Here is a 24,029-nt window from a genome sequence, read left to right on the forward strand (position 1 = left end):
TATATATATATATATATAAAAAGCATATTTTTTTGTTGTGAAAGTGTAAACTGACACTTATAATCTGTGAAAAGATTTTTCGCTTTCACCTCGTCCCTGAGCTATTACTGCTCAGTTCTCCCAACCAAAAACATTAAGAGTCAGAAGGAGGGTCTTAGCGCTGTCAATCAACCTCGTGTAATTACTGTTCAATGTGCTAATGGTAGAGAAACAACTTATTATTAAAGGAAAATTGTTTATCCACCGTCATCAGTGGCTATGCTAACTAACCTAGCATTCACAGCAGACTCTTCTACTGGAAGAAGCTGTTGGGTTAAAGGGTGGAGGTGGACCAGATGAGCTGGTGCATTCAAGGGAGATTGACAGTGCTAAGACCCATCTACTAGCTCTGATTGGTTGTTTCTCTTCTTTGAAGAAGTTGCCTTTTGTGATGTCACCGCAGGGATCTGTGCACAGAAGCCTGTGCACAGAAGTCTACATAAAGTAGACTGTCAAGACTGTCAAGATCATCTTGCTTAAAACATCAAAAATAATTAAACATGACATGTTCCAAAGGCAATAAATAAGGCAAAAATAAAATAAAATAAAATAAAAAAAAAATATATATATATATGCCTAGTAGCTTTAAGGTATTTCCACATCCTGAAGGATGAGAACACAGACACTTTTTAAAATAAATAAATAAAAAAAAGAAGCTACTTCCTCTTGTGCCATGAGTCCATTGAATGCAAAATGTTCCCGAGAGACAAACTTCCACATCTTTAGCTCCAAATAGGCATCTGGAATATCGCAAAAACAACAAACTGGGTGGATGACCTCATCCAGCTGTTCCTGGCTGCTGGCTAAAGAAAGCCTGCTGGTGTATCAAGCTTCCTCTTCCAGTTTGGCCTGGGATACTATCAGTACATGTCCCTACATGTACAGAAAACTGTGCACACACACTCCCCGTCCACCACTGCTGGACCTTGGTGCTGGAGGAGCTGTGAATTGTGTGCTGACTTCTAGACATGCTTATTTGTGGTTCAATAACGGGTTAGGAGTAATGGTGGGTGTAAGCCTTTAAAAAAAAAAGGCTCACTGTGGGCTCCTGTTAGAAAGCCATGTTGGTTTAAGGCCACTGTAGCTTGATGAGTGGAGCTGCATGTAGTTATTAAGCACCGGGTTTGAAGTATGGGGGGATTTGAAACTGTTTAATGTGATAAATTTAATTGAAGTAGTGACTGTCAATGTGAATGTTCCTGCATGACTTTTTCTAACCTAAAACGTTTATTTAAAGCACTACAGGAAGTTCAGCAAGGGTTCTGTTGTTGCTCTGTTTTTCAGAGTGTTGTCATTTTCCCTGACTTGGATTTTTCTTTTAGTTTTTGACCTCAGAGCTTTTAAGGAGCACAAGCGAAGGTTGTTAGCGGTGCAGCACAGACGGCTTCATTTAGGACGGTTAGCCATCGATTCCTAAGGCTTTTCTCACAACCTTAACTTGCTAGAAGTGTCTTCACTGCTTACGCTGTAGAAACAACAACTAACAAAAACAAACAAAAAAAACATGTTTTGACAGCGCTGAAGACTGAGAAAATCCTTTTCTGGTTTTGTCAGAGATTTTCCTCCTCCATTGCCAAAATTAGCATTTTTGTTGCTTCTGTGTTTTTTTTTTTTTTTTATCCCTTCAGGAAACTATTCTCCACACAGCATCTCTGTCTTTATTTCCATCCCATGTGGTGTTTAAACTAGATATCGCTGTGCTTTTCAGAATCCTCGACGTCTTCGGCGTTCCCCAGTTTACCCCGCAGAACCAGCAGTTCCACCAGCTGTCCCTCGTCCGCTCACAGAGACTCTGGCAGCGACATTGAAAGCCTCCTGAATGCAGAGCCAGGATATGACAGCATCTTCAGAAAGGTCTGTAAAATAACATCAGTGTTATGGGAAACAGCATTTTTTCTTCAGTAAGTGGAATATGTGAAAGAAATATTGTGCTGATGTGTTGCATTAAACATGCAAAGCGTAAACTTCAATGTGTTTCAATAGGATTTTATTAAATAGACTAATCTGGAGCCATGCCATACTGTGTTTTTGGATAATGAATTGAACATTTTTCTGTTTTAAAACCCATCCCTTCTTTAAACTTCCATGGTCCTCATGGTGTTTCTTCACTCATGTTCCCTAATAAACTTCTGAGGCCTTTCGCAATACAGCTGGATTCATACTGATGCAAAGAAAATTTGGGCCAATACTGATGTTGAAAATTAATGTTGCCATAAACGCCTCACTGATACTGTCACATGACCAAGCAAACATCACATGACCAATTCTAGAATATGCACTGACTGAAACAAGGTAGAAATGAAGCTATTGTTGATATAGGCCAATTTTACTCATTGGACGGACACCAATATGCTAAAAATGGCCAATACTGATATTTCGATACATCGTGCATCCTTATTATTCAATAATACGTTCCCTTCTGAAGTCAGTTAAATTGGAGTTTTTTTAAATAGACCTTGTCTGGTGCTTTGGTCTGGTAACCACCGCTACCAGTTTTGAAAAAAAAAGAAAAAGACAAATCATGCAAACGGTAATAATTAAGCTAGTTTTAATTTATCATGTGATTTGTTGATTTATTGCTTATTGTGACAGTTTTAGTTCTGATCTAATATTGAAATTGATATTGAATATTTGTCTGATATCGGCCAGAAAACGGGTATCAATCTGCATCTAAAATGTCTGATATAAGCACGCAAATATAAGCACTCCGCTCCAGCATTTAGTCCACCCCAGGATTTCTATCCAGCAGTGCTTGTATGCAGTGAGCAGATCAACTGGTTAATGGGTCAGTTGCTCTCTTACTTTCTGTTGTTTACTGTTGTTCTCTGAGTAAAATGACCCAATCAGGTCTTTCCTGCATTCCACACTACAAAATATGTAATAAAGTTATGCATGCTGATATCGCATCAAATTAATATTGTCGGGTGATTCTCAAAGCTGCGATATCGGTGTGACATCTGAAATGAAAATATAGAAAGTTGAATCCATCAGCATTCTACACTTTTCAGATCCAAATTATTTTCCTTCCACTTTATCAGCCGCCTTGTGTTGGAGTATCACATCAAATCCAAATAAAATACTTTAGTTAGTGGTTTTGACAAGACGTGGAAAAAAAAAGAACTTCTACCATGCCCTGAACGTTTCAGAATGAGAGGGAATCCGGTTTGATTTGGCAGCAGAGGCTTTATGCTTTGCTGGCTGCGCTCCAAACATCAGGTTCGCTCGTGTCGAATGATATATTTTTGTTTGCCTCTGCAGCTGCGCCTATAGGGAATATCTTCAAATGTACAACACAAGCTCTGTTTCTCTCTGTCTGCGCTCAGTCTTATTCATCAGCGCCCTGAGGCTCAGACCCGAGACATCAACCGAGCGTCTTTCTCTCACTTTCTTGGCGTCACAATCTTTCCGCTGCGTCGAACTCGTGATGGAACGATGAAGTCCGCGTGGCATTTATCAGTGGCCTGCCAGTGTTTGGCCTGGGATGCCGAGGGGTCGGGACACGGCAGGCAGTGAGTGATGGGCGAAATGCAGTGCGAGGCTCGCCAGCTTTGATTTCAAACAAAGGCCACAGAAGCCAAGTTCCGAAAGAGGAGGATTAGCGCCTTTGCTTCCCTCTGAAGAGAAAATGCCATTCTTCAGCGAGCTGCACTAGAAAAGGGATAAAAAAAAAAAAAGAGGACTGTTTCATAACTCTAAAGGCCAAGGCATGGATCTCATTAACACGTTAGCGCAGCGTGCATCATGTGCCCTTGTGGAAAGAAAGCGTAACATTAATTGTTGTGTGTGAGGGCATGAGAAAATCAGGAAAGTCTGAAATGTAAAAAATGCTTAATCCTCTCCGAATCCTCCTCCTCCTTTTCCTCCTCGACTCCGAAAGCCATAGCGATCGCTGCGCCGCCCCGCATGCAACAAACCCAGACGTTCCCTAGCTTCCCAAAGGAAGTTGCTTCTGCAGCATAAAGCGGATCTTTCTTTTCCCGGCCCTCCCAACAGAAGCAGCTCTATGTTGGCGCTAACACCGCAGCTGGCAGCACAATAGACCCAGTTAAAGCTTACACCTACGAATTAGCTCCAAAAGAACCTGTGAGTGTCGGCGCAGGAGCGCGTTCCCACCCAATTGCTGCTCAAAACTTTCTGCAGTGTCTTCATTAGGGAGTGTACACAACACGGTTTCTTTCTTGGCTGCAGCAGTCTTGTGACTTTGACAACGTCTGTGCGTGCGTGCGTGCGTGCATCTGAGCAACATCTGTGAAAGCTTTTTTTTTTTTTTTCTTTTTTCCCTCCATCATCTAATGGTGTTTGTTATAATGTCAGTGTTGCTATAAAGTGGCTGTTGCTCGTTACGCTTAAGCCTTGCCATTTGGTCCTCATTACGCTCCATTCCTGTGGGTTAAATTGCTCCTCCAGCCTTCTCTAAATTCATAACATGCTTCAGCGAAGAAATGCTGATGTATATATAATGCGATAGCCCAGGTGATTAGCAGTGATTTGAAGCGCATATGTTTTATTATTCAATTTTGATTCTTTTTATTGTTTCCTGCATGATAATCTGTGTTTTTTTGTGTGTGTGTTGGTTTTAAATATTCCTTCATCGACGTGTCGCTGTTCTTGAGCCAGAAAGAAATTATTCTTTTTTTTCTGTTTTGCACCGACAGCTTTATTCTGTTTCGAAGAGTTTGCCACCATCTCCGTAACTCAAAAGGAAAATTGTCAAAGTACTGAAAGACAAATGCGTGCAGAACGGGTGTCCTCTGTAGAGATTTTACAATCAACACATTGTTAGGTCTTAGCAGAAGGTGTCAGCCATGAGGATAAATAAAGCACCCACACAAAGGCTTAGTGGTTCTCATGGTAGGGTGTGTTTTAGCTCACCTTGAAGGCTATCTTGATTACGCAGAGTCCTGTTAGCAGTATCGAGGTAAATCAAGTGTTTCACAACTGGAAACATTTCCCATCCATGCTTGCAAATTGTTTAAAGTGTTTTTAATGAAATGCCTGAAGTTATCTGGAGTGGCTGCAGGTTACTTTGCTGTGTACTGCTGATCAGCTGGCTGAAAGAATGCTTCTGTGCTTTTCAAGGATTTGAAGGAACACAAATTTAGGTGTTTAGAAGTACTTTCTTGGTGTTTTAGAGCAGAGATTCTCAAACTCGTCAATTTCCTATATAGATAAACTCAAAGCAGAATGACCTCCTGAGCCAAACTGTTGCAGATGGTCTCTATTCAGTCATTAGCAGTTGTCGGGCAACTCCTGAAGGCAGGTGTTTGCACTCAGACAAAAATGGGGCTGAATACTTTATCGCACCGCACTTTTCAGTTACATTGTGGCTTAAAAAGAAATTTCCACAATCGTTAATAAGCAAACTGCTCACTTTCAGGTGCATTTTCTTATTTTGGTAATTTTTTAAAGTGTGTATTCACACCTTACAGTCTGGTAGACTCGGTTAAAAATCACAACTTTTGCTCCATTTTTCATTTGGAGCGGTTCGCTTTCACACTTCACTGTGTAAAACAAACTAACGATTGTGGTGGTGCTGCACCAACAACCACTGAAGGAAACGACACAAAAATCTCAGACAGTGAGCGCCACTTCCTTCTTCACAAAATGTAAAAAACAATGGAGTAGATTTGAGCAGTTGTAGGATTTCTTCTCTTGTCTTTGGTAAAAGACCACAAGTCATTTCTCCAACTAGCTCTGGACTTGCGTGTATGTCTTGATAATATTTACCCAGAATGCCCTGCCCTGTAGTTGGCTTCCTGCTTTCGGAGCGGTCTCCGGTCCGCTTGGCGTTCACATATGCATTCGAAACGCACCAGAATTCACTTCAACCCAAACTGAGACTGAGGTTTTTAGACGGATCCGAGTTTGCTTTTTTTGGTTCGCATCAAAGTTCGATTGGGCTTTCACACCTCCCCAAACGGACGGGACTTTTTTGACAAACCAACTAGAGTTTTATTAAAGTGGACTAAACAGGTCTGGTTTGAAAGAGGCAAGGATGTTTGACTCTAACAGCTGTCTTTCCCTTTTTGGATGTCTGCAGAACGACGAGCCAGTGACAGGAGGAGACAGCACCAGCGAGGTCTCTGTCTCTTGCTCCTCCACAGACGACACTGCCAGCGTCGGCCCGTCCAGCTCCAGTCCGGAGGGCAGCCAGGGCCTGAGCGGCAGCTGGAGCCCAGAGGAGGGCATCCAGTCTGAGGCTACTAACGCTGAAGGCCAGGACAGTTCTGCTGCTGCTGCTGGAGGAGGAGGGGACGCTGAAGAAGAAGCAAAAGACCGAGTGAGTGAGGTACCGCGGCGTTCCGGTCTCTTCAGGAACAGCAAGCGCTCTCTGTCGCCGCTTCGCCGCCACAGCTGGGGTCCAGGGAAGAACAACGGAGGAGAATCGGAGATGAACCAGAGGAGGTGAGAGCTGGAAGGAACTCATTTTGATTATAGACTCATCTATTATTCCATTCTTACCGGTTTCCTGTTTTCAAAGAGGTCTGTCATCCTGATTGGGATTTTGGCTCGTTCTGATTTTGTTACATAAATTGCAGGTAACAGAAAATTTAAAAAGTACCTAATCTGACATTTGTCAATCAAAGAAGATTGAAGAAATGTTTAGTATTGAAATTCCTGATCACAATTCAGGGAAATTCAGGAAAAATTTGACAATTCCAGTGTCTTGTCAATTTATTGGTGCATTTCTAAACATTTTACCAACCTGTTGGTGTTACTGAGTTTCAGTCTCTAGACCTGATGTCTCCAGAATCATAGGTCGTCATTATTAAAGTTTTCTCATGTCATCTCCTTTGCACATTTTTAGTTTAATAATGCCTTTGTTGCCATACACCAGGAAGCAGTTTACACGAGAGAATGTGTCAAAGATCGATGTATTTATATCTTCAAAATCAGAAGTTTAGCAAATAAAATGTTACATAAAACGTTATTTAGCAAATAGCAATAATTTTAGTAATTCTAGCTAAGCTAAAACAAACGTTTGTTTCTTTTCAGTTGTATTTAAACTTCTGGTTTCAACAACTTCCAGCTAACAGAATCAATCATCATCGATCAAATTTTATTTGTATAGCACATTTCAGCAGCAAGGCATTTCAAAGTGCTTTACATAATTAAAATAAAAACAGCATGTGACATTGAATAAACAGTTAGAAAGAGAGAGATTTTAAAAAAGATAAAAACATTAAAACCTTCAGTTAAACGTCATTTAACTGGGACTCTAACCCTCTGGGACTTTAGTCAAAAACACAGTTTGACAAGGACTCCAACCTCAGAAGATGCTCCTTAATAAAAAATATAAAAAAAACCTCACCAGGTGATTTTCCCATTTAAAAAAAAAGGGTTTGCTTTATCATATTGAAGTGTTATTTATGCTTTATAAGCATTCATACAGGATTTTTTGTCTTTTTTCATTGCAAAGCATTAGTGAAAACTAATGCTAATGAGAAAAGCAAAAGTCTTTCTTCACTGTGAAGGCCGACAAACACAAAACACCCAGATCATAAAAAAAACAAAACATCCACGTCTAAACTTACAAATTCTGTTAAGTTTGTATCTCAGACCAAATTTGTACATCCTGCTGCTCCTGTTTGATCGAATCTAACTAGAATTATTTATTGCAAAGAGTTTCTTGGAACCGTCATGAAGTACTCGTGAAAAGGTTGACACTGACACAGCATTGTGTCAATAAGCATCTATACCATCACGCCGTCCAACTGCCTGTGTGTCTGCACAAATGAGCAGAAGCCAGAGCAGCGAGTGGCGCTTTCCTCACAGGCAGACTGAGGGTGACAGGAAGTGATAATGGTGCTTGTGATGAACTCTCAGCAGGGACTGGATCAGCAGCGCACTTGTGTATGAATTATAATGTTGGGCAAGAAAGCCACTAAAACCATCCCAGGCTTTTAGATATATATATATTAAAATTTAGAGCTTTTTAAGTTGTTCTTTGAACTTTGGCTGCTTTTGCTTTTCTTTAGAGTCCATTCAGATGTTTTTGTGTCTCGTTTACACAGCGTTTTAACTGACTTAAGACTGCAGTGAAAACTTACACATAAACTGTGAAGAAACTTTTTGGCTTTAGATTTCCCTCTTCTTTACCGTCTGTTTTTACATGATTGCTTTAACACCTAACATCAAGTTTTCTGATCCCACTTAATTGGATTTTTTTATTTTGAAAATTAAAATAGATTAAAATTCACTAGAAGTGGAGCAGGGGGGCGGGGGGCTTAATTCTTACAAAAATGTATCAGGCATACCAGGATACAGGTGGATTAATACATAAAAAAAGAGGGCTTTTCCTGCAAGGCAGTATTAGAGTGTCACTTAGATGAATATGAAGCTCTCACCGGCAGCGCATTAGTTTGACATAAAGAACAGAAATCCACCAAAAAACATCTCTGAAGCTCATTAATTCTAGATTAAAGGTGTTTGTGCTACAACGGGGGGGCCATGCTGGTAGCTATTTATTGGCTTTATGCAGCGAGCTTCCTCCTCACGGCAGGAGTTGGCGTTCAGGACAGATTTCAGAGAGTCGCTGCTCTTGGCATGGACGTCTTTCAGGCTTTCACATCTGTTTTCACACTAATTCAACTGTTTCCTGGCTGAGGCCTCTTGTGTATCAAACAGATGTGGGAATGGTAAAAGTGGAAATGCACCAATTAGTCGGAATTGTCCAATTTTTTCCCCTTGATTTTCTGAATAATTAGACTTTTTTCCCCTCCCCTATGCATTTCCCCATGCAAAGCATTAAAATAAAGAAACCAACATATGACGAAAACAACTCAACCCACAGCATGCACTCCTTTGATGCGGTTATGTGACTTTGATGTGATTAACCATTTACTTTGATGGATTAATGGGGGGGAAAAAAACTATCAAAAATTTTATTTCTTGATTATTCAGGGTGTCTGTCCATCCTTAAAATGTCTTAAATTTCTTTTTAAAAATTGAAGTCGGCCTTAAATACGTTAATCACAGACCTTAGTTTTAGTATGAAAGTACTATTTAATCTGGTCTATTCTCTTTAATGTAGTTTGTTTAACTCATGTATCTAAAATGAAGGCCTTAAAATGTATTAAATTCATTTAAAAAAAAAAAAAAAGCCCTTAAATGCATTAATCACGTCTTAAATTTTAGTACGAAGGGATTATTTAATCTCGTTCATCTTCATAATTTTATTTTATTGTTTTAATTTATGCATCTAAAACAAAGGCCTTAAAAAGTTTTAAGGCTTTTATTTTAGCTGCATAAAATTTTTTTAGTTGGTCTGAGATACGGTAATCACACGTCTTAAATTTTAGCATGAAGGGACTATTTAATCTCATATATGCTCATATATGTAACTTTTCTGTGAGGCAAAGGTTTGAGTCACTCTTAAATGGTTTCTGAGCCTCATGGCAGTTCAGGATACCGCTGCCTAGGCTACCTTGCTAGCAAGGTTTTTTGCGCTTATCTGTCATGAGCGATTAGCTCGATGCAAGGGGAGAAACGAACGACAGTGAAAGGAGAAAGTTATTGCCACTCGAGGTGAAACCCAACACAGAGAACAGATTTTAAAAAAAAGACGATGGCAGCGACAGCGACAAACTTTCTGCTAACTCGCATTTTCACATCTACACTACAAGTCCAGAATTTCGCATGCACAAATGCCATCGGCCGCTTGGCTGGAAGAGAGCTGGCAGTTGTCGCCACATCATGCTATTTCTGTTTCGTCACTTCTTGTGTGTGGAGTTCAACCCACACGAGACCAGATGCATTTTCTGCAAAAGACCAAAAAAATTTCTACGTTTGGCACTATGGGGGTTAAGGCTGTAGAGCCACATGCAGTCTGAAAAGCACAAAGCAGCTGCCAAGTCCCACAACCAAACTCCCAGAAATTTCACAGTTTTTGCTATGCTTGATTGTAAAACAGCAACCACCAACCAGCCTCTATATTTCTAGTTTTTTGGTCTTAAATTTCACTCAAGGTGACTTTAAAATGTCTTAAAAAGTCTTAAATTCGACTTGCTGAAGCCTGCAGGCGTCTGTGCATCCCTGTCATTCTTATATATTTTCTCATTTTGTGTGTCAAATCCTAAAAAAGGATTCAGTTCAAATTGGGACTAGACCTCAATGCAGATTTAATGAGCCCAAAAACGCTTCCCCAGAGGAACTACAAATGGACGACGTCCCAACTTCACTCTTAGGGAGCAATTCTTTCCAAACAACTTTCCATTTAGGATCATTACTTTTTTTCCTTTCCTTTCCTTTTTTTTTTTTTTAACTAAGCACCAACACCACTTCTGCTCCAAAACACTCAAACTCTCATCATGCTCATCTCTTCCATGCTGTCCTCTCGTATCACAATTCATCTCTCCCATCACGCACCACTTCCTGTCTCTGTTTCATCACCCCCAGCTCCATCCGTAACCCTGGTGAGGGGAAGCCGGCCTTTCACAGGAGAAGGTATCTGACGTGTTGTCGGGATTGATTTGTTGTATTCATGTGGACTATGTGAAGCTCCTGCTTTTCTAACATCTGCTTGCTGCTGCTGCCGCCGCTTTATGCTGCATCCCTGCAGGCAACTGTGCTGAAGAATGTTGCTGTCTTTTTCACCCCTGCCGGAATGTGCATAAAGCACCATAGGAAAAAAAAGCTGTGGCTAAAGCTCGTCTCTTTTCTTAAGAAAAAGTGAAGTGTAACTCTGGAGGCTCAGCTGCATGGCTACAGATCGAGAACGGAGTTGTGTTTTTTAAGATCCTGTAGGGATTTCTTGGAGTCTGTGAAGGCGTCAGAAAGGTTTCGAGTGCAGTCCTGGAGGAGAAGACTGTGCCACAGCAGTAAAGCCCCAAATGGAAGTTGTTCAAACTGTAAAATAACTTCTACCTGCACTTTTACCCAGTACAGGGTAGGAGGAAGCAACAATGAAGGAACCAGCTTCTTCCGTCATTATTATTGATCGCACAAACCAGAGTAGAGTCGTTTCTAATCTGTTGGCTCAGTCAAATGCCAGTGCTGGATAAATTTTGACTGAACCACCTTTTTACAGTTTTTCGAAGTGGAACATTTAAATAAAAATTACCTGAACTGAAGGTTCAGACTCCGGCTGAAACAATTAGTTGGATTAATCACGATGAATCGATTATTGAAACAATTGTCAACTAATTTAGTCACTGATTAGTCGTTAGCTGCTGTATACAGACTCAAAAAAGGTAATTTGCTGAAAAAATCTATATATTCAGAGCCGTAATTAAACCAAAACTACAAATATATATACATACATTTTGCATTTAAGATAAAAACACAGTTGTCTGCAAATAGGTTTTAGCCAAAACTCATCAATTAGTAAAGTTTCAGCTTCACCTGTTTCAGATTTACTAAAAGAATCCTGTGTTGTTGCATTTTGGGCAATAAATTGATTGTTTTCCTATTTAAAAAATGAATTAAATTATGTGTTTGCATCTTTGTAAGTTGATCTCTCATTGTGTAAGTAAGACTTAAAATCTGTAGAATGTGTCATTGTTTTTATACAATTAATTGATGGTCAGAATAATCGATAGCTAAATCGATTCCTAAAATAATTGTTAGTTCTGGCCCTACATTTTGTTTTTGGCATTAATCTTTCTCAAATTTGGCGACTCAGTTTTCCCTTTTGCAGAGTGTGATAAATCCAGATATGGACACACATTAGTAATACCATCTGCCAGGTTCTAATTAAGACATGTGTCACATTGTAGTAGGTCGCTGCGGCAACCATATGGCCACATCTGTCTCGCTGAGCAGTTGGGGCTGCAGTGTTGCTCCTGGAGTCCGGCTTATTGTGGCTTTATTGTCGGAGTTAGTTTGATTTTTCTTTTGCATTCTGTCACTATAAACTCAAGTACAGAAAGCATCCATGGCAAATCTTTCTTGATTTGCACCAGGAAACAGGTTACAGTTCCCAAACTGAACTGATAATTGACCAAAGGTGTTCTCATAAGCATACACAAAGAAGGCTAGATGGAGCAGTTACTTTGTTGTCCAGCAGAAACAATAACTCATCAGTTGCAATAGATTATTTCTTCAAATAAACTCTAACAACTATTTTAGTAATTGATTATTCTATTATTTGATTAACCAATAGAATGATCAAATGGATTGATTAATCATCAAAAATTAGCATATTTTGCTAATTTTTCATATAACCAGTAAAACAATACCAGAAATACATTAAATGATGCTAATAAACATAGAAATTCCTTTTAAAGTAAGAAAATAAATATTTTATTGCCTAAAATGCAATAACATCGCATTCCTGTAGTGAAAGCTTGATCATTTATAGCAAAGGAAGCATCTGCAGTTAAAAATAATGCTTCTAACATCAACATGTGAAAAGTTCAGCCTGTTCTGCTTGACCTAACATTAATACAGTGTGGATAAAAGGTGCTTAATAGATGTTTTTCCTACAGAATTCTAGCCAGATGAAGTTAAAACTATCCTGCTTCAGGAGTTCTGGGTAGAACATGTTTACATAGGAAGGCTTTTTTTTAAGTCTTAAATTCCAAATGCATATATATTTTTTTTATATAAATTTGTCTTATTTACTGCTTTGAGCGTGGTGCTTTCAGCAAATTAGCTTTTTTTAAAGTCTGAACACTCCAGATAACGACTAATCAATTACTTAATTAGTTAACGATTATTTCAATAATCGGTTATTCGCAATTAATCCAATTAATCGTTTCAACCCTAACGTGTGTGCATATGTCTTTTTTCATGTCTCTTCGAAGACGCCGCTTACAACATGCAACTTCAACATTCAGTCCAGGCAATCAGAAATGGTCTCCTCTTGTATGTTTATGCTGTATACTCCATGTGCTATTTTTAAAATTGTTTTTGTTTTGTTTTTCCACATCCTCGCTGCCCCCTCCCAAAAAAAAAGACTTCTAACATCTCATCTGTTACTCTGAGTCGGCTAGGAACACACTACCACTTTTAAATGATGCACGTTTACAACCGACTCGATTTGCATGAGCCGTTGTTATGGGCGTGTTTTCCTTTGTGTGCAACTTCAGCCTTGTCAGTTCCTACTGCCACAGCAGAGTCTGCAGGTGTTGTTCAGGATGAAGGAACTTCTGGATCCGTAGGGGTGAGTATCCTGAGCCAGGACGGAGGTTTTAACGTGACAGATATAGCCGTCCGCCTCCCAGATCCCAAGGATTACCGGGGCTGGTCGCCAATGATGATTCTTTCAGTTCAGCCCTCGGTTAGTGATGCTTGAAAGTGTCGGGACCGGTGATTTGCTGGATACCGTGGAGCCCACACTGCCACCACGGAGGCTGGAGGAAAAGGGGGGAGAGGGAGAGATTTACTGAAGCAGACTGAGCCGCAGCTTGCTAGCATAGCTCTTTCTGAAATGTAGCTGTAGTTTTCCTCCCCATAATCATTGCATTGGATTTTTTTTTCAGGGCCTCTCATTCGCAGTCATAGATCGATGTAATTGGGGTTGTAAATCACAGCTGCAGAGCCCTCCGCGCCGATGCCGATGTTGGAAGTCATTTGCAGCTGCTTCGCCTGTAAATCTGCCCCAGAGGCCGGCGATAACTCAGCTGACTAAACACTGTGCAGAGCCCAGCTTTATATGTGTGCATGTGTGTGTAACAACAGGTGCATGCATTCATTTCAGTGTGCTGCAGGAATTGTACGTCTCCAGAAAGACGTGATGAATAGCTCGGAGAGACCTGGAGGAGTGTGTTTACATGTCGGGTTTCGTGTGTTTCTGTGCAGCTACAGCTTAGAAGGGCTCAGTGGGATCCAGGAAGAGCTGAGGGGCTGCACCATCCAGGAGCCCCGCGACCTGGAGCGCTCCAGGATGCCACGGCACAACAGCGACGACAGGGGCTCCCTGGTGTCTCTGACGGAAGAGCAGGAGGAGCGGGAGGAGGACAGCAGGCTGCAGGAACAGGTCGGTGCAGAAACACACRCACACACACACACACACACACACACACACACACACACACACACACGACTTGCATAACGATGTCCAAACTGCGGCACCTGGACTGGTTCTGTGCGGCCCACAACTCTCAGTTCAACTTTTTATTGAAAGTGTTGACATAAAGTTTTGGCTACTGCACAAAGCACATCTATCCAACAGGCTTTGATGCTTTTAATGAATTTATCAAACTCTTCTACATACTTCTCAATAAAAGTGACCTAAAGCTGATTTTTTATTACTCAAAATCGACAACATGATGCGTCATTATATTCTAGAGATGCAGCGATCCAATCTTTATATCTGGATCAGTTGCAATGTTGAAAACAATTCGAGATTGGGTATTGATGACACATGTGCCCGTAAAGGGAGATTCATCCTAATTCTATGCTCTGTGCTCTGAGTGATGCCGTTTTATTATTTATTTTATATTATATTTAGAATTCCTAATTACACTTTCTGAACCATTTGAACGATTTGTTGCAGTTCATTTATTTCACCAAACTAACCTATTTTTTAGTCAATTTAAGTTTCTTTATTAATTATTCTATATTAATCATTCTACTCATAATTGTGTTATTTTTACATGTGTGACCAAACCTGTGAAGCAATAGGTGTATTTAAGTGAGCTGCCCTGGTGCAGAGTTTTTTATTTACAGTGATTTATATCCTACTTTACTCATTTAAACTATTTCTGCTTAGTTTATTATTGAGTAGATTAGAAATGTAACTTTTTTGCTTCCTTTTTAGCCTTTTCTTTTGTCTTTCGACCTGATGATTTTTGCTTATGCGACAAAATGTTTGGACACTCCTGACTTTTGTAATATAAACTTCATGAAATTCATCGGAACAGATAAAGATTTCCTAAACAAGGCGGGGAAACGTCACTTTGGGGATTAGCGAGAACTACTGATCATCATTGTCCTCTGGTTGTTTGATTCCTTCTCACTTAGTGACTTTTAAGCAAATCATGAACATAACCATCACAAATCAAACATCCAGTTTCCCCTTTTAGTTCATTGTTCCTGTTTCCAGTTTATCTGCCTCTGTTTGCATCCTCTCTGACATTGTCGCGCCGCCGATCTGATGGACACTTTGTATTTCACGACGCAGAAATTGCGACGGTATCGGCCGCTGAGGAACAGCTGTCCCTCCATGACCCTTCCACTAACCAAGTCCATTTCCATGGTCACCATTAGCCATAAAGACAGCGATGGTGAGTGTTTCTCCTCACGTTGGGTTCACACCTGAGTTATGATTTCGTTGCCCTTTCTTTAAATTTTCAGCCTCTCTTTTCCTTCAGTGGTTTGATTTCTTTTTATCTTTTTATTTTCATTATTTAAAGACTGTGACGCTGTGTGTCTTTAAATCACTAAGTATTTTTTGAACATCACTTCCTGTATCACGGCCCCTAAGACTTGCCCACATTTTCTCTGTTTAAAACTGCAAACTTTTATTTAGTAGATCAACACGAAGTAGAACACAACTGAAGTGGCAGGAGACATGACACAAGTATCTATTTGTTTGTGGTCATCAACTCTGACGTGAATTTCTGCCAGTTAATGTTCACGAATCAGCTTGAATTCAGCCATTGTGGATGAAGATTGGCCATAAACTGAACATTTCAAGTGCTTTCATCCATTTACACTTGGATTTAGGTCTCGACCACAGCATCATGCTGCTGCCCCATGTTTCACAGTGGTTATATTGTGTTGCATTTAGGATGTGACAGACTTTTTTCACAGTTGGTTGGCCTGCATTTTATTTATGGATATTAGAGTGAAGCTGACTTAATACTGACAGAATACAATGGAAAGCCAAAGTTTACATATACAGAATCTACACATTTTTTTCAAGCTGAACAAAGTTCAATCAGACCAAATGTCTCTTGTTTTAGGTCACTTAGACTTACCAAAATTATTTCCATTTTCTAAATGCCACACTACTAGGGGCAAAATAGGTCACAGATGTATTTATTAATGTCTTCAAAATTAGAAGTTTACATTCAGAATAAATCCCCTGAAACAATGAGGGAAAGCCCAGAAGATGATGTCATGACTTTGGAAACTTCTGCTATGTTAATTGACACATTTGCGTTAATTAGAGGCACACCTGTGGCAACATCTAAAGACGTAAACCAGGCAGTAAAACTTTGGCATAAATGGGTCTTCCAATTGGACAACAACCTCAAGCTGTAAAGCCAAAGTGGCTACAAAGTGGCTTAAAGACAACAAAGTCAATGTTTTGGTGTGGCCATCAAGCCAGCGCAAAGAGATGCAGTTCAAAGACAACGCTACCAAATATTGAGGGAATGTATGTAAATATTTTGCTTCTGGCATTTAGCAAGTAGAAATAGTTTTGGTATATCTACATGACCCAAATTTTATTGTAAGGGTTCGGTTTCAACTGTCAAGTCCCCCAAAAAATATATAAAATTTTGTGGATGTAAGGTGAAAAAACGTAGGAAAAAAACCCAAGAGGTCCGACACTTTAATTAGAAATGAACCAAAATTGACTTTACATCTATCTAGTTTACCGACACTTGGGTGTATTCCTAAAATAAGAACCACCAAGATTACAACGACTTATTAGCGGTACCACAGTTGCACGCTTTGAGCAAATGACGAGTGCTTGTTGTGGTTCCTCCCTCGTTGCCGCCGCTGCCACTGCCGTCGTCCCTCCGCCTCCCAGCGGTGGGACGCCTGAGACGCAAGAGGCGCATTTCCTTCTCTTTCAACCTGTCCCCCATCCTCACCAAATCTAAGACTCGGTTCATTTACGGGGACTCTTCGTCAAGTGACGATGAAGAGGAGGAGGAGGATGACTCGAGTGAGTACCAGACGGCAAACGTGGCTGCAGTAGAAACTAGATTTTTTTTTTTAAACCCACAGCAGTCGCGGTTCCCAGTAGAGCTCTAGAAACCCGCCTCCTCCTCTCTGTTCAGACTCTAGCTACACCCGAGTGTAATGAACCATGATTAAAACTGCTGTTCCCACCTGTGCAGGTGTAGAGTGAGGGAGGCTTCTCCTCTCCAAAGGAGTCGTAAAACCGTCTGGCATTAAGAGAGGCTGAAAAAAACAAACAATTTTAATATAAAAATTAGTTCAGTCTGGGTTTTCATCATTTTCCTGTCCAGTGTAGGGTTGGCTCCTCTAAAATAATCCTGAAGGCAACATGGCGGCTGATTGAGCCACAGCACCAATCATCAGTCAAAAGGAGAATACTAATTACTACTCATATAAATCGACTGATCGATCCTTGATGGGAGGAGGAAGAAAAGCAAACCTACTCCTTTTGTGCAGTGTGTGCTGAATTCATTCTGCTGATAAATTCTGTTTGGCCGTGTTGAATTGGACCTCGGCTACTTCTGTCACATGCAGACAGTGGCAGCATGACCTTTCCGTGAATTGGCCTTTGGTGTCATCTATTTTCTGAGGAAAAAAAAAAAAAGAAACGAGCAATATCACGAGATAAAAGAGGGAAAGCACCGTCAGAGGTGTTGCAGGTTATCTGAGGATACATGTGGGCCTGTCTTCTTCAGACCAAACCTTCATCTCTCTCCTCTACTCTCTTTCTGTTGCTGTTTTACGTTTCATTTTGCTTACATTATCCTTTGCGGGCCTTCATGCGCTGCACAAAACTGAGAAGAATGATTATTTTTGAGAGAAGCTGAATGTTCCTCATTTAAAAATGACTGGAATAATTGACTTGAAGCCGTTTGCAATCATATGGATTTCTTCAGATACAGACATATATATATTGGCATACATGACATACGTTGTTTTATTAAGCAGATTTATTTTTCTGAAATGTTAAATTGTGTAATCTTAATAGAAGATGGGAGCAAAAATTGGTTAATGCAAAATAACAACAGCTTTTCAGATGTTAATTCTTAACATGTTTTTTTTTCACAACATTGAATAAATGTCAAATGAAAAGTTTGTGAAATTACACCACTACAATAAAAAGTGGACATTTTTCCAGACCGTTTGCAAGTTTTTAACAGCGCCAACAAATTTAGTAAAACTGCAGATGGCTAGAACCCTGTGTGACAATCTGAACCGTCAACAATGAATCTTCAATATTTAAAGTGTTTCGAATGTAGTTTTGAAGCCGCTCCTCTTCCGAGCAGCCGGAGACTTTTTGGAGCCGACGGCCCTTTGGGACCGAGTGTCGCTGAACTGAAAGGCAGACTGCCTGGAGCTCTCGGCCTCGGCCTCTCCATTAGCGCATTGCCCTCGCTCTGCAGGGGATCCTCAGGGCTAAGCAGCTCACTTTCAAGCATTAGAAATAGCTCAGTCCGTGTCCCGGCCAAATCCTCGCAGCCAGGACTTGACCCGACAACCTTCAGCTCCAGTGAATATAAAATGTTTTACTAGTGAGCCAGTATACTCAGCGAAAGGTCAATCCTGCTCTGTCCTGCTCATCGTTTTACCTGACATAACAAAAAAAAAAAAAATGATTTCAAATAATGAATAAAAAAGTTCTGCTCCTCACTTCCTGTCTTCTCTCCTTACAGGCGTGAGATTGTTTTCCAACCCCTCTGGGTCGGTAGCTTACAGGTCAGTTCACACACATTATGAACAAATCCTTCTTTAGGTTTTATTTTTTTATTTTTTGTCTACACCCACGACGGCCTTTATGGTTCCCGTAAAGAGGAGCCAAGGAGAAGCGGCCGGCTGGACCTTTATGGCGTTGTAAAGACGCGTCTTGAGTGAATGTGTGAGCCAGCATATCGCGCAGGCTGCAAAGTAACGCTGACCTGCGTTTCAGTATATCGGAGGAAGAGCCGGGGCCTCTGCGGAGCGACACGGAGGGCAGGAACACGACCAAAGTCAGCCGGACCTTCAGCTACCTCAAGAACAAGATGTACAAAAAGACACGGGTAAGCAAAATGACCGCCTCGCCACATGTGGAGGACCTATTTTCAGTGTGCGTGCGTGCGTGCGTGCGTGCGTGCGTGCGTGCGTGCGTGCGTGCGTGCGTGCGTGTGCGTGTGTGTGTGTGTGTGTGGGCGTGTGCGTGCGTGTGTGTGTGTTTGGGTAGACCGTAGCCACCTCTTCACACAAACATCCATTTTAAGCAAAGAGCGAGGGAGCGGCAGGTTGCTTTTCGGGCTCCGCTGCGGTGCGTCCACATTCACCCAGGGATCTGCTTCCTCTTCTGAACAGCTGGTGGTTACGTGTCGCGCTTCAGGGCTTGTAACTTCCTCCTGTTCACACTTCCCCAGCAGGCGCTGCTTTTGGAGTTCACTATTCATTTTGTGGTCCCAAATATACGAGTCTCTGAATGGAGAAGAGCTCTGGGTTACCTTTCTTTGCCTTGGGGAGAAATAACTTTCCAAGGTGTGATGAGTAACATTGTAGTCACACCACAGTCATAAACTGAACTGTATTTTATTGGGATTTTATGTGATGGAAAGACACAAAGTAGGACACAACTTGTCAGCTTCTGTCTCCGCAGATGTACAAAGATGTATAAAAATTCTTTGACCCCAGAGGATTGAATACATTTTCTTGTCACACTTTTCAGATTTTTATTTGTAACAAACTAAAACAGCAAAAAACAAAGTTGATAACCATTCCCTTTCACTTCACAAATATGCAGTACTTTGTTTTGGTCTATTTAGAAAACAGAAAATAATTCATTAAATCTGGAAATTGTAAACATCACAGAAAAAAAATTAAGATTTTGGGAATGTTTCACAGCAAACTAACTTTTTCTGTGATATAAAAACCATTTTAGATAAATAATAGTTTGCTTTAAAGAAGCCATCATAAAGAATTGTTAGTTTCATTTTAGACTCTTTAAACTGTGGAATGTTTTTGAGGAATTCAACATTTTTATTGACACATTTTAATATTTTCTAATCAGTAATCTTATTTTTTGGGGGGGTGGGAGGGGATCAAATACGTTTTGTTATATTTGTCCTGTTTCTCTCATCATTTCTCACACGGCTCTCATTGAATCACATAGGAGATGACAAACCATGGATGACCTCATGGTGTGTCCTTGTTACACAGACCGAAAATTATCAGCAAAGAGTTCATATCCTCAACAGGAAGTGGGGTTTCCTGCCTCTTACAATGCACACATTTGAAAACGATTCAATTATAAATAATTCTAACCCACATGATTCCTGTCACCCGTATCTCGGTGGCGCTGACGTCACCCGCGGGTTTGGATGTGGCATTCGAATGAATTCCGTCCAGATTGGTGTTCCTGTTGTGGAAAAAATAAAACCAGGCAGTTTTTAGCAATCGCTGCCTCCATGTTTCTGTAAAGCCGCTCGCCCCCCATGCACCGAGACGCCTACGGGTGAACAGGAAGTAAAACAGGAAGACAAAAACTTGCTGTAATGTTTTCCAACCTCTCAATTGCATTTTGCTGTTAAAGTGACAGGACCCCAAAAGGTGCCGCCTCAGCCTGTGGCTGGGATGAAAACAAATCATCCACAAACCAAAATTGTGCTTTAATTCCGTTTCAACTCGGTGCTGTTGTGACGATTATTGTGATGATTCTGCCAAACCCTGTTGTTGCTATGTCAACCATTCTCCTCTGGTTCAGTTGCGGTCAGTCTTTACCAGGTATAAAACCCTTAGAACCTCTCTCTGCTCTTCTGCACGAACACCGAAAGTGAGAACGTTGGTGGAAGAGGATGTAGTCGCTGCAGTCTGCAACAGCGTCTGCTCCGCACCGACGGCTTGTTTTGCAGAAATAGCATCTCCTGCTGCGCGGCAGTCACTTCCTCTTTGCCCAAGTTCCTGATGGAGCCTCGGCTCTGCCGGCTGTAGACCGTGCCCCTTGGGCCGCAGACCAGGGATGTTGTACGGGAGGTTCTCGGGGAGCCGCGGCTTCTCGCTGAGAAGGAAAGGTTGCCTGGAGGTAGGCTGAGAGAACCGCTCTGTTTTTCCAGTCATATTGCAGTTAAAAAAAAAAGAGAGAGAGAGAGAAAGTTTAGTGGCTGTCAGAAGATCATGTTTAAAGAGTTCTGTTCTGTGGCGGCTTGTCTTTTCTTCTTTATTTTCCAGTGAAGTCATAGTCTGTTAGACTTTCTTACACTAGAATGTCTCTTTGTTTTCAATCTGTGCTGTAGACGTCACAGGCTGTTATGCATCTTGAGGAGGTTTCTTGTAGCCAAAAACTTCTCGCATTCCCTCTTTTTTTATTAGATTTCTCTGCTTCAGCAAATAGATTTTTTTTTGTGTGGATTTTCTCATCAAAAAGGGGTTTCCAAATGATTTAAAGCTACCGTTTTTGGAAGTCATGGAAATCTGTGAGATCGTTTTAGTTCCAATCTGACAGTTGTTGTTGCAGGAAGTGAGACTTCAATGCAGTTGTGTTGCAACGGCTCTGAAACACACCGTGGCTCATTTAGCCTCTCTGGCATCTTTAAAAACCGAGCGAAAGTGAGCCCAGCTACGTCGGAGCTCTGTGGTCCTCGCAAACCGAGAGAGAGGCCTCAGGGCTGGCCCATTAAAAACAAGCTGGAAAACTCCATTTTCCCCATTTCCTCTGGGTTTGGGTGGAGGCTCTGATGCAAATCCAAAAGAATGAAGGCTCTGTTCTTTTCTACATCACTTTATGGGATTGTGATTCAGTTTTGGTGTGTGTGTGTGTGAATGGGGCTGCTTGAGGATGAGCTTGTCCATTAGAGGAGGGGAGCAGCAGAAAGAGGCGACCCTGTTGTGGAGAAGGTCAGAGACGTCTGGGAGGCTACATCAAAGCTCCTCGAATCCTCTGGATCTGTCTCCTCCTTGTTCACTCTTTCACTTTTTGTTAGATTTTTTTTGTTTTGTTTTGGTAGCATTTTGTGATCATCTCTAGGCCTGCCACCGTAACAGAATTTGCTGGACGATGAATTGTCCCGGAAGTTATTGCGATAAACCATGACATCGTTGTTTTTGAGACCATTTTCAAGTAACATGATGGTGATGGCTTTCTCAATGATCAATAAACTTTCATTTCTAATTAGCATATAAGAAGAAATTTTAAATATTCAAAATAAATAAGCAAAACAACAGAAACAACACATGTAGATAAAATTGTCCTTCAAAATAACAGCTCGTTAAGATCACGTCACCAGACTCAAGACGTTTTATATTCAGTTTTTGGTAGAAAGGGAGAAAAGAGAAGAAGAAAAAGATCAATCACGCAAATGGAAATTAGTGAGCTCATTTTAATTTGTCATGCGATTAATTGATTTATTGCTTATTGTGACAGACCCACTGCAGACGACACAGCCCATTGGACTTGCAGCTCTGAATGGACCAGTGCACTGTACAGATGTTTATTGGAATTGATTTTTCTTCCTCTTTAAAATTTTGAGCCACTTTTAGCAGCTATATCATGACAAAACGTGAAAATGTGCGAGTACTTTTGCAAAGACCTATAAATATGACTTTTCAATTATTTATCTAACCCTAAATGATGACCAAGTAAAAAAAAAAATGTAATTGTCTATAACAGTAGTCATAGTTGTGTGCAGCGTATTTACATTTCCTAGATATTAAACACTGACACGTATAGAAGCAATTTACAAAAAAAAGCTATTTTAAAAGTTCTTTAATAAGACACTTTGTTGACTGCATAAAAATTGCATCACTTAATATCCATTCTCCCTCTCTACCAGCCTCTCCCCCTGCTGGGAAGCACATCAGAGTAATCATGTTGCTCCGTGGGGTTTAGATTGAAATTTAACATAAGCCACCGGCCGACCAGTGAAACATTTTGTCAGCGTCTGGCGCGCGAGTCCTCTCCGGGCGCAACCAGGTCTTCACTTGGAGTCTCACTCTTCCCTCAAATTTCCAATTTGCCGGTGAAAGTGTTCCCAGTTAATTGTGGAAGCGAAGTCAGAGATGAGTCAAGTTAACTCCAGCAACTTTTCTCCCTCAGGAAAAAGACAGAGACAAAAGGGACAAAGACAAAGAAAGCAAGGAGAAGGACAAGAAGGCCGTGAATGGACACATTTTCACGCCTGTCAGCTCGAACCAGTCCCTCCAGTGCTCCCTGTGCAATAAAGCTTTTAATGGAAAAGAGGCATTCTGTTGTACATGTAAGTACCTTTTTCTGTCTGTTTTGCTGATTTAATGACGTGATGTTTTTTGTTTTTTTGTGATGTCAGCCTTGTGCTGTTTATTGCTGCAAATCTTTGATCTGTTCAGGAATCCGATTCTATTTTCTGAATTAACTGTTTCAACACTAAGAAGTCCCACTATTCCCAGTCCGCAACTGAGTTTTGTTTCAAAAATCAGTTGAAACAAAACTGATTTTTGTTTCAACTGATAGTGCTTCAGTTCAACTAGTTAGTTGCTGTTGCCCTCTACTTAGCTATCTGCACTGTATCGTCATTAAATGTGCAGTAGAAAAAACCAGCCGTACAGTGACCCGGTCCTCATCGTTAAATCCTGTCCACAACGCCAAACGACTGATATAACGACGCTATTGCCATCTGTGTTCGTATCGCTGGACAAAACTATCATCAGCGTAACATGTTGCTCCATTTGTCTTACGGTGGTCATTCTTAGCATCCTTCTTGCATCTCATTGTTGTGCTTGGCCAAATCGCTGCTGTAGCTGCACACTCGTCTCCTGGAGGACTACTTCAGAACCGGTCCCATCAGGGTGTCGGCACAGAAAACAAAGCCATTTTTAATTTTGCTTTTCACTGGAGAACCAGAAGAGGATGTAGCTTATTGCACAAGTGGGATGGGGGCAGGGGGGAGGGAAAGCAAAAAAGCTCAAAAGGAGAAACGAGCTCTGCGATGGATTACAGCCATCTTCTGAATGGTCACATTCTGTCTCAGATACTCGGCTGACAAGAAACAGCCCTTTTTGTTTTGCATGCAGTCTGCTGCAGAGCCTTGTGAGGCGGATTTTTTTTAGGAGGTTTATACTCGCAGATGTCTGGCTGGTTTCCATCCAGCAGACAAATACAGTGTTTCTTTGTCTCCTGTTTTCTGGATCTACTTAGACGTCCACATAAAAAAACAAGAAAACACCCAATAATGTAAGTTAGAAAAGGAGCAATCAAAAAC

General features: G+C 40.9%; 1 protein-coding gene across 11 annotated transcripts in view; it reads left to right on the forward strand.

Moving 5' to 3' along the window:
• akap13 (A-kinase anchoring protein 13) overlaps positions 1–24,029 on the forward strand; it is a 137,380-nt gene that overhangs the window by 88,200 nt on the left and 25,151 nt on the right. For 9 of the 11 annotated variants that reach the window (XM_008404818.1, XM_008404821.1, XM_008404820.1 and 6 more), the window contains 9 exons: positions 1,748–1,893; positions 6,080–6,444; positions 10,438–10,485; positions 13,783–13,960; positions 15,107–15,209; positions 16,685–16,822; positions 18,513–18,555; positions 18,767–18,878; positions 22,889–23,048. In XM_008404818.1, the coding sequence (XP_008403040.1) occupies positions 1,748–1,893; positions 6,080–6,444; positions 10,438–10,485; positions 13,783–13,960; positions 15,107–15,209; positions 16,685–16,822; positions 18,513–18,555; positions 18,767–18,878; positions 22,889–23,048 (1,293 nt within the window). The remainder of the gene's footprint in view (positions 1–1,747; positions 1,894–6,079; positions 6,445–10,437; positions 10,486–13,782; positions 13,961–15,106; positions 15,210–16,684; positions 16,823–18,512; positions 18,556–18,766; positions 18,879–22,888; positions 23,049–24,029) is intronic. The other 2 variants (XM_008404828.1, XM_008404826.1) reach the window with 2 other exon arrangements.

The sequence above is a fragment of the Poecilia reticulata genome, linkage group LG3 (assembly GCF_000633615.1).
Source record: "Poecilia reticulata strain Guanapo linkage group LG3, Guppy_female_1.0+MT, whole genome shotgun sequence".
NCBI classification, from domain to species: Eukaryota; Metazoa; Chordata; class Actinopteri; order Cyprinodontiformes; family Poeciliidae; genus Poecilia; species Poecilia reticulata.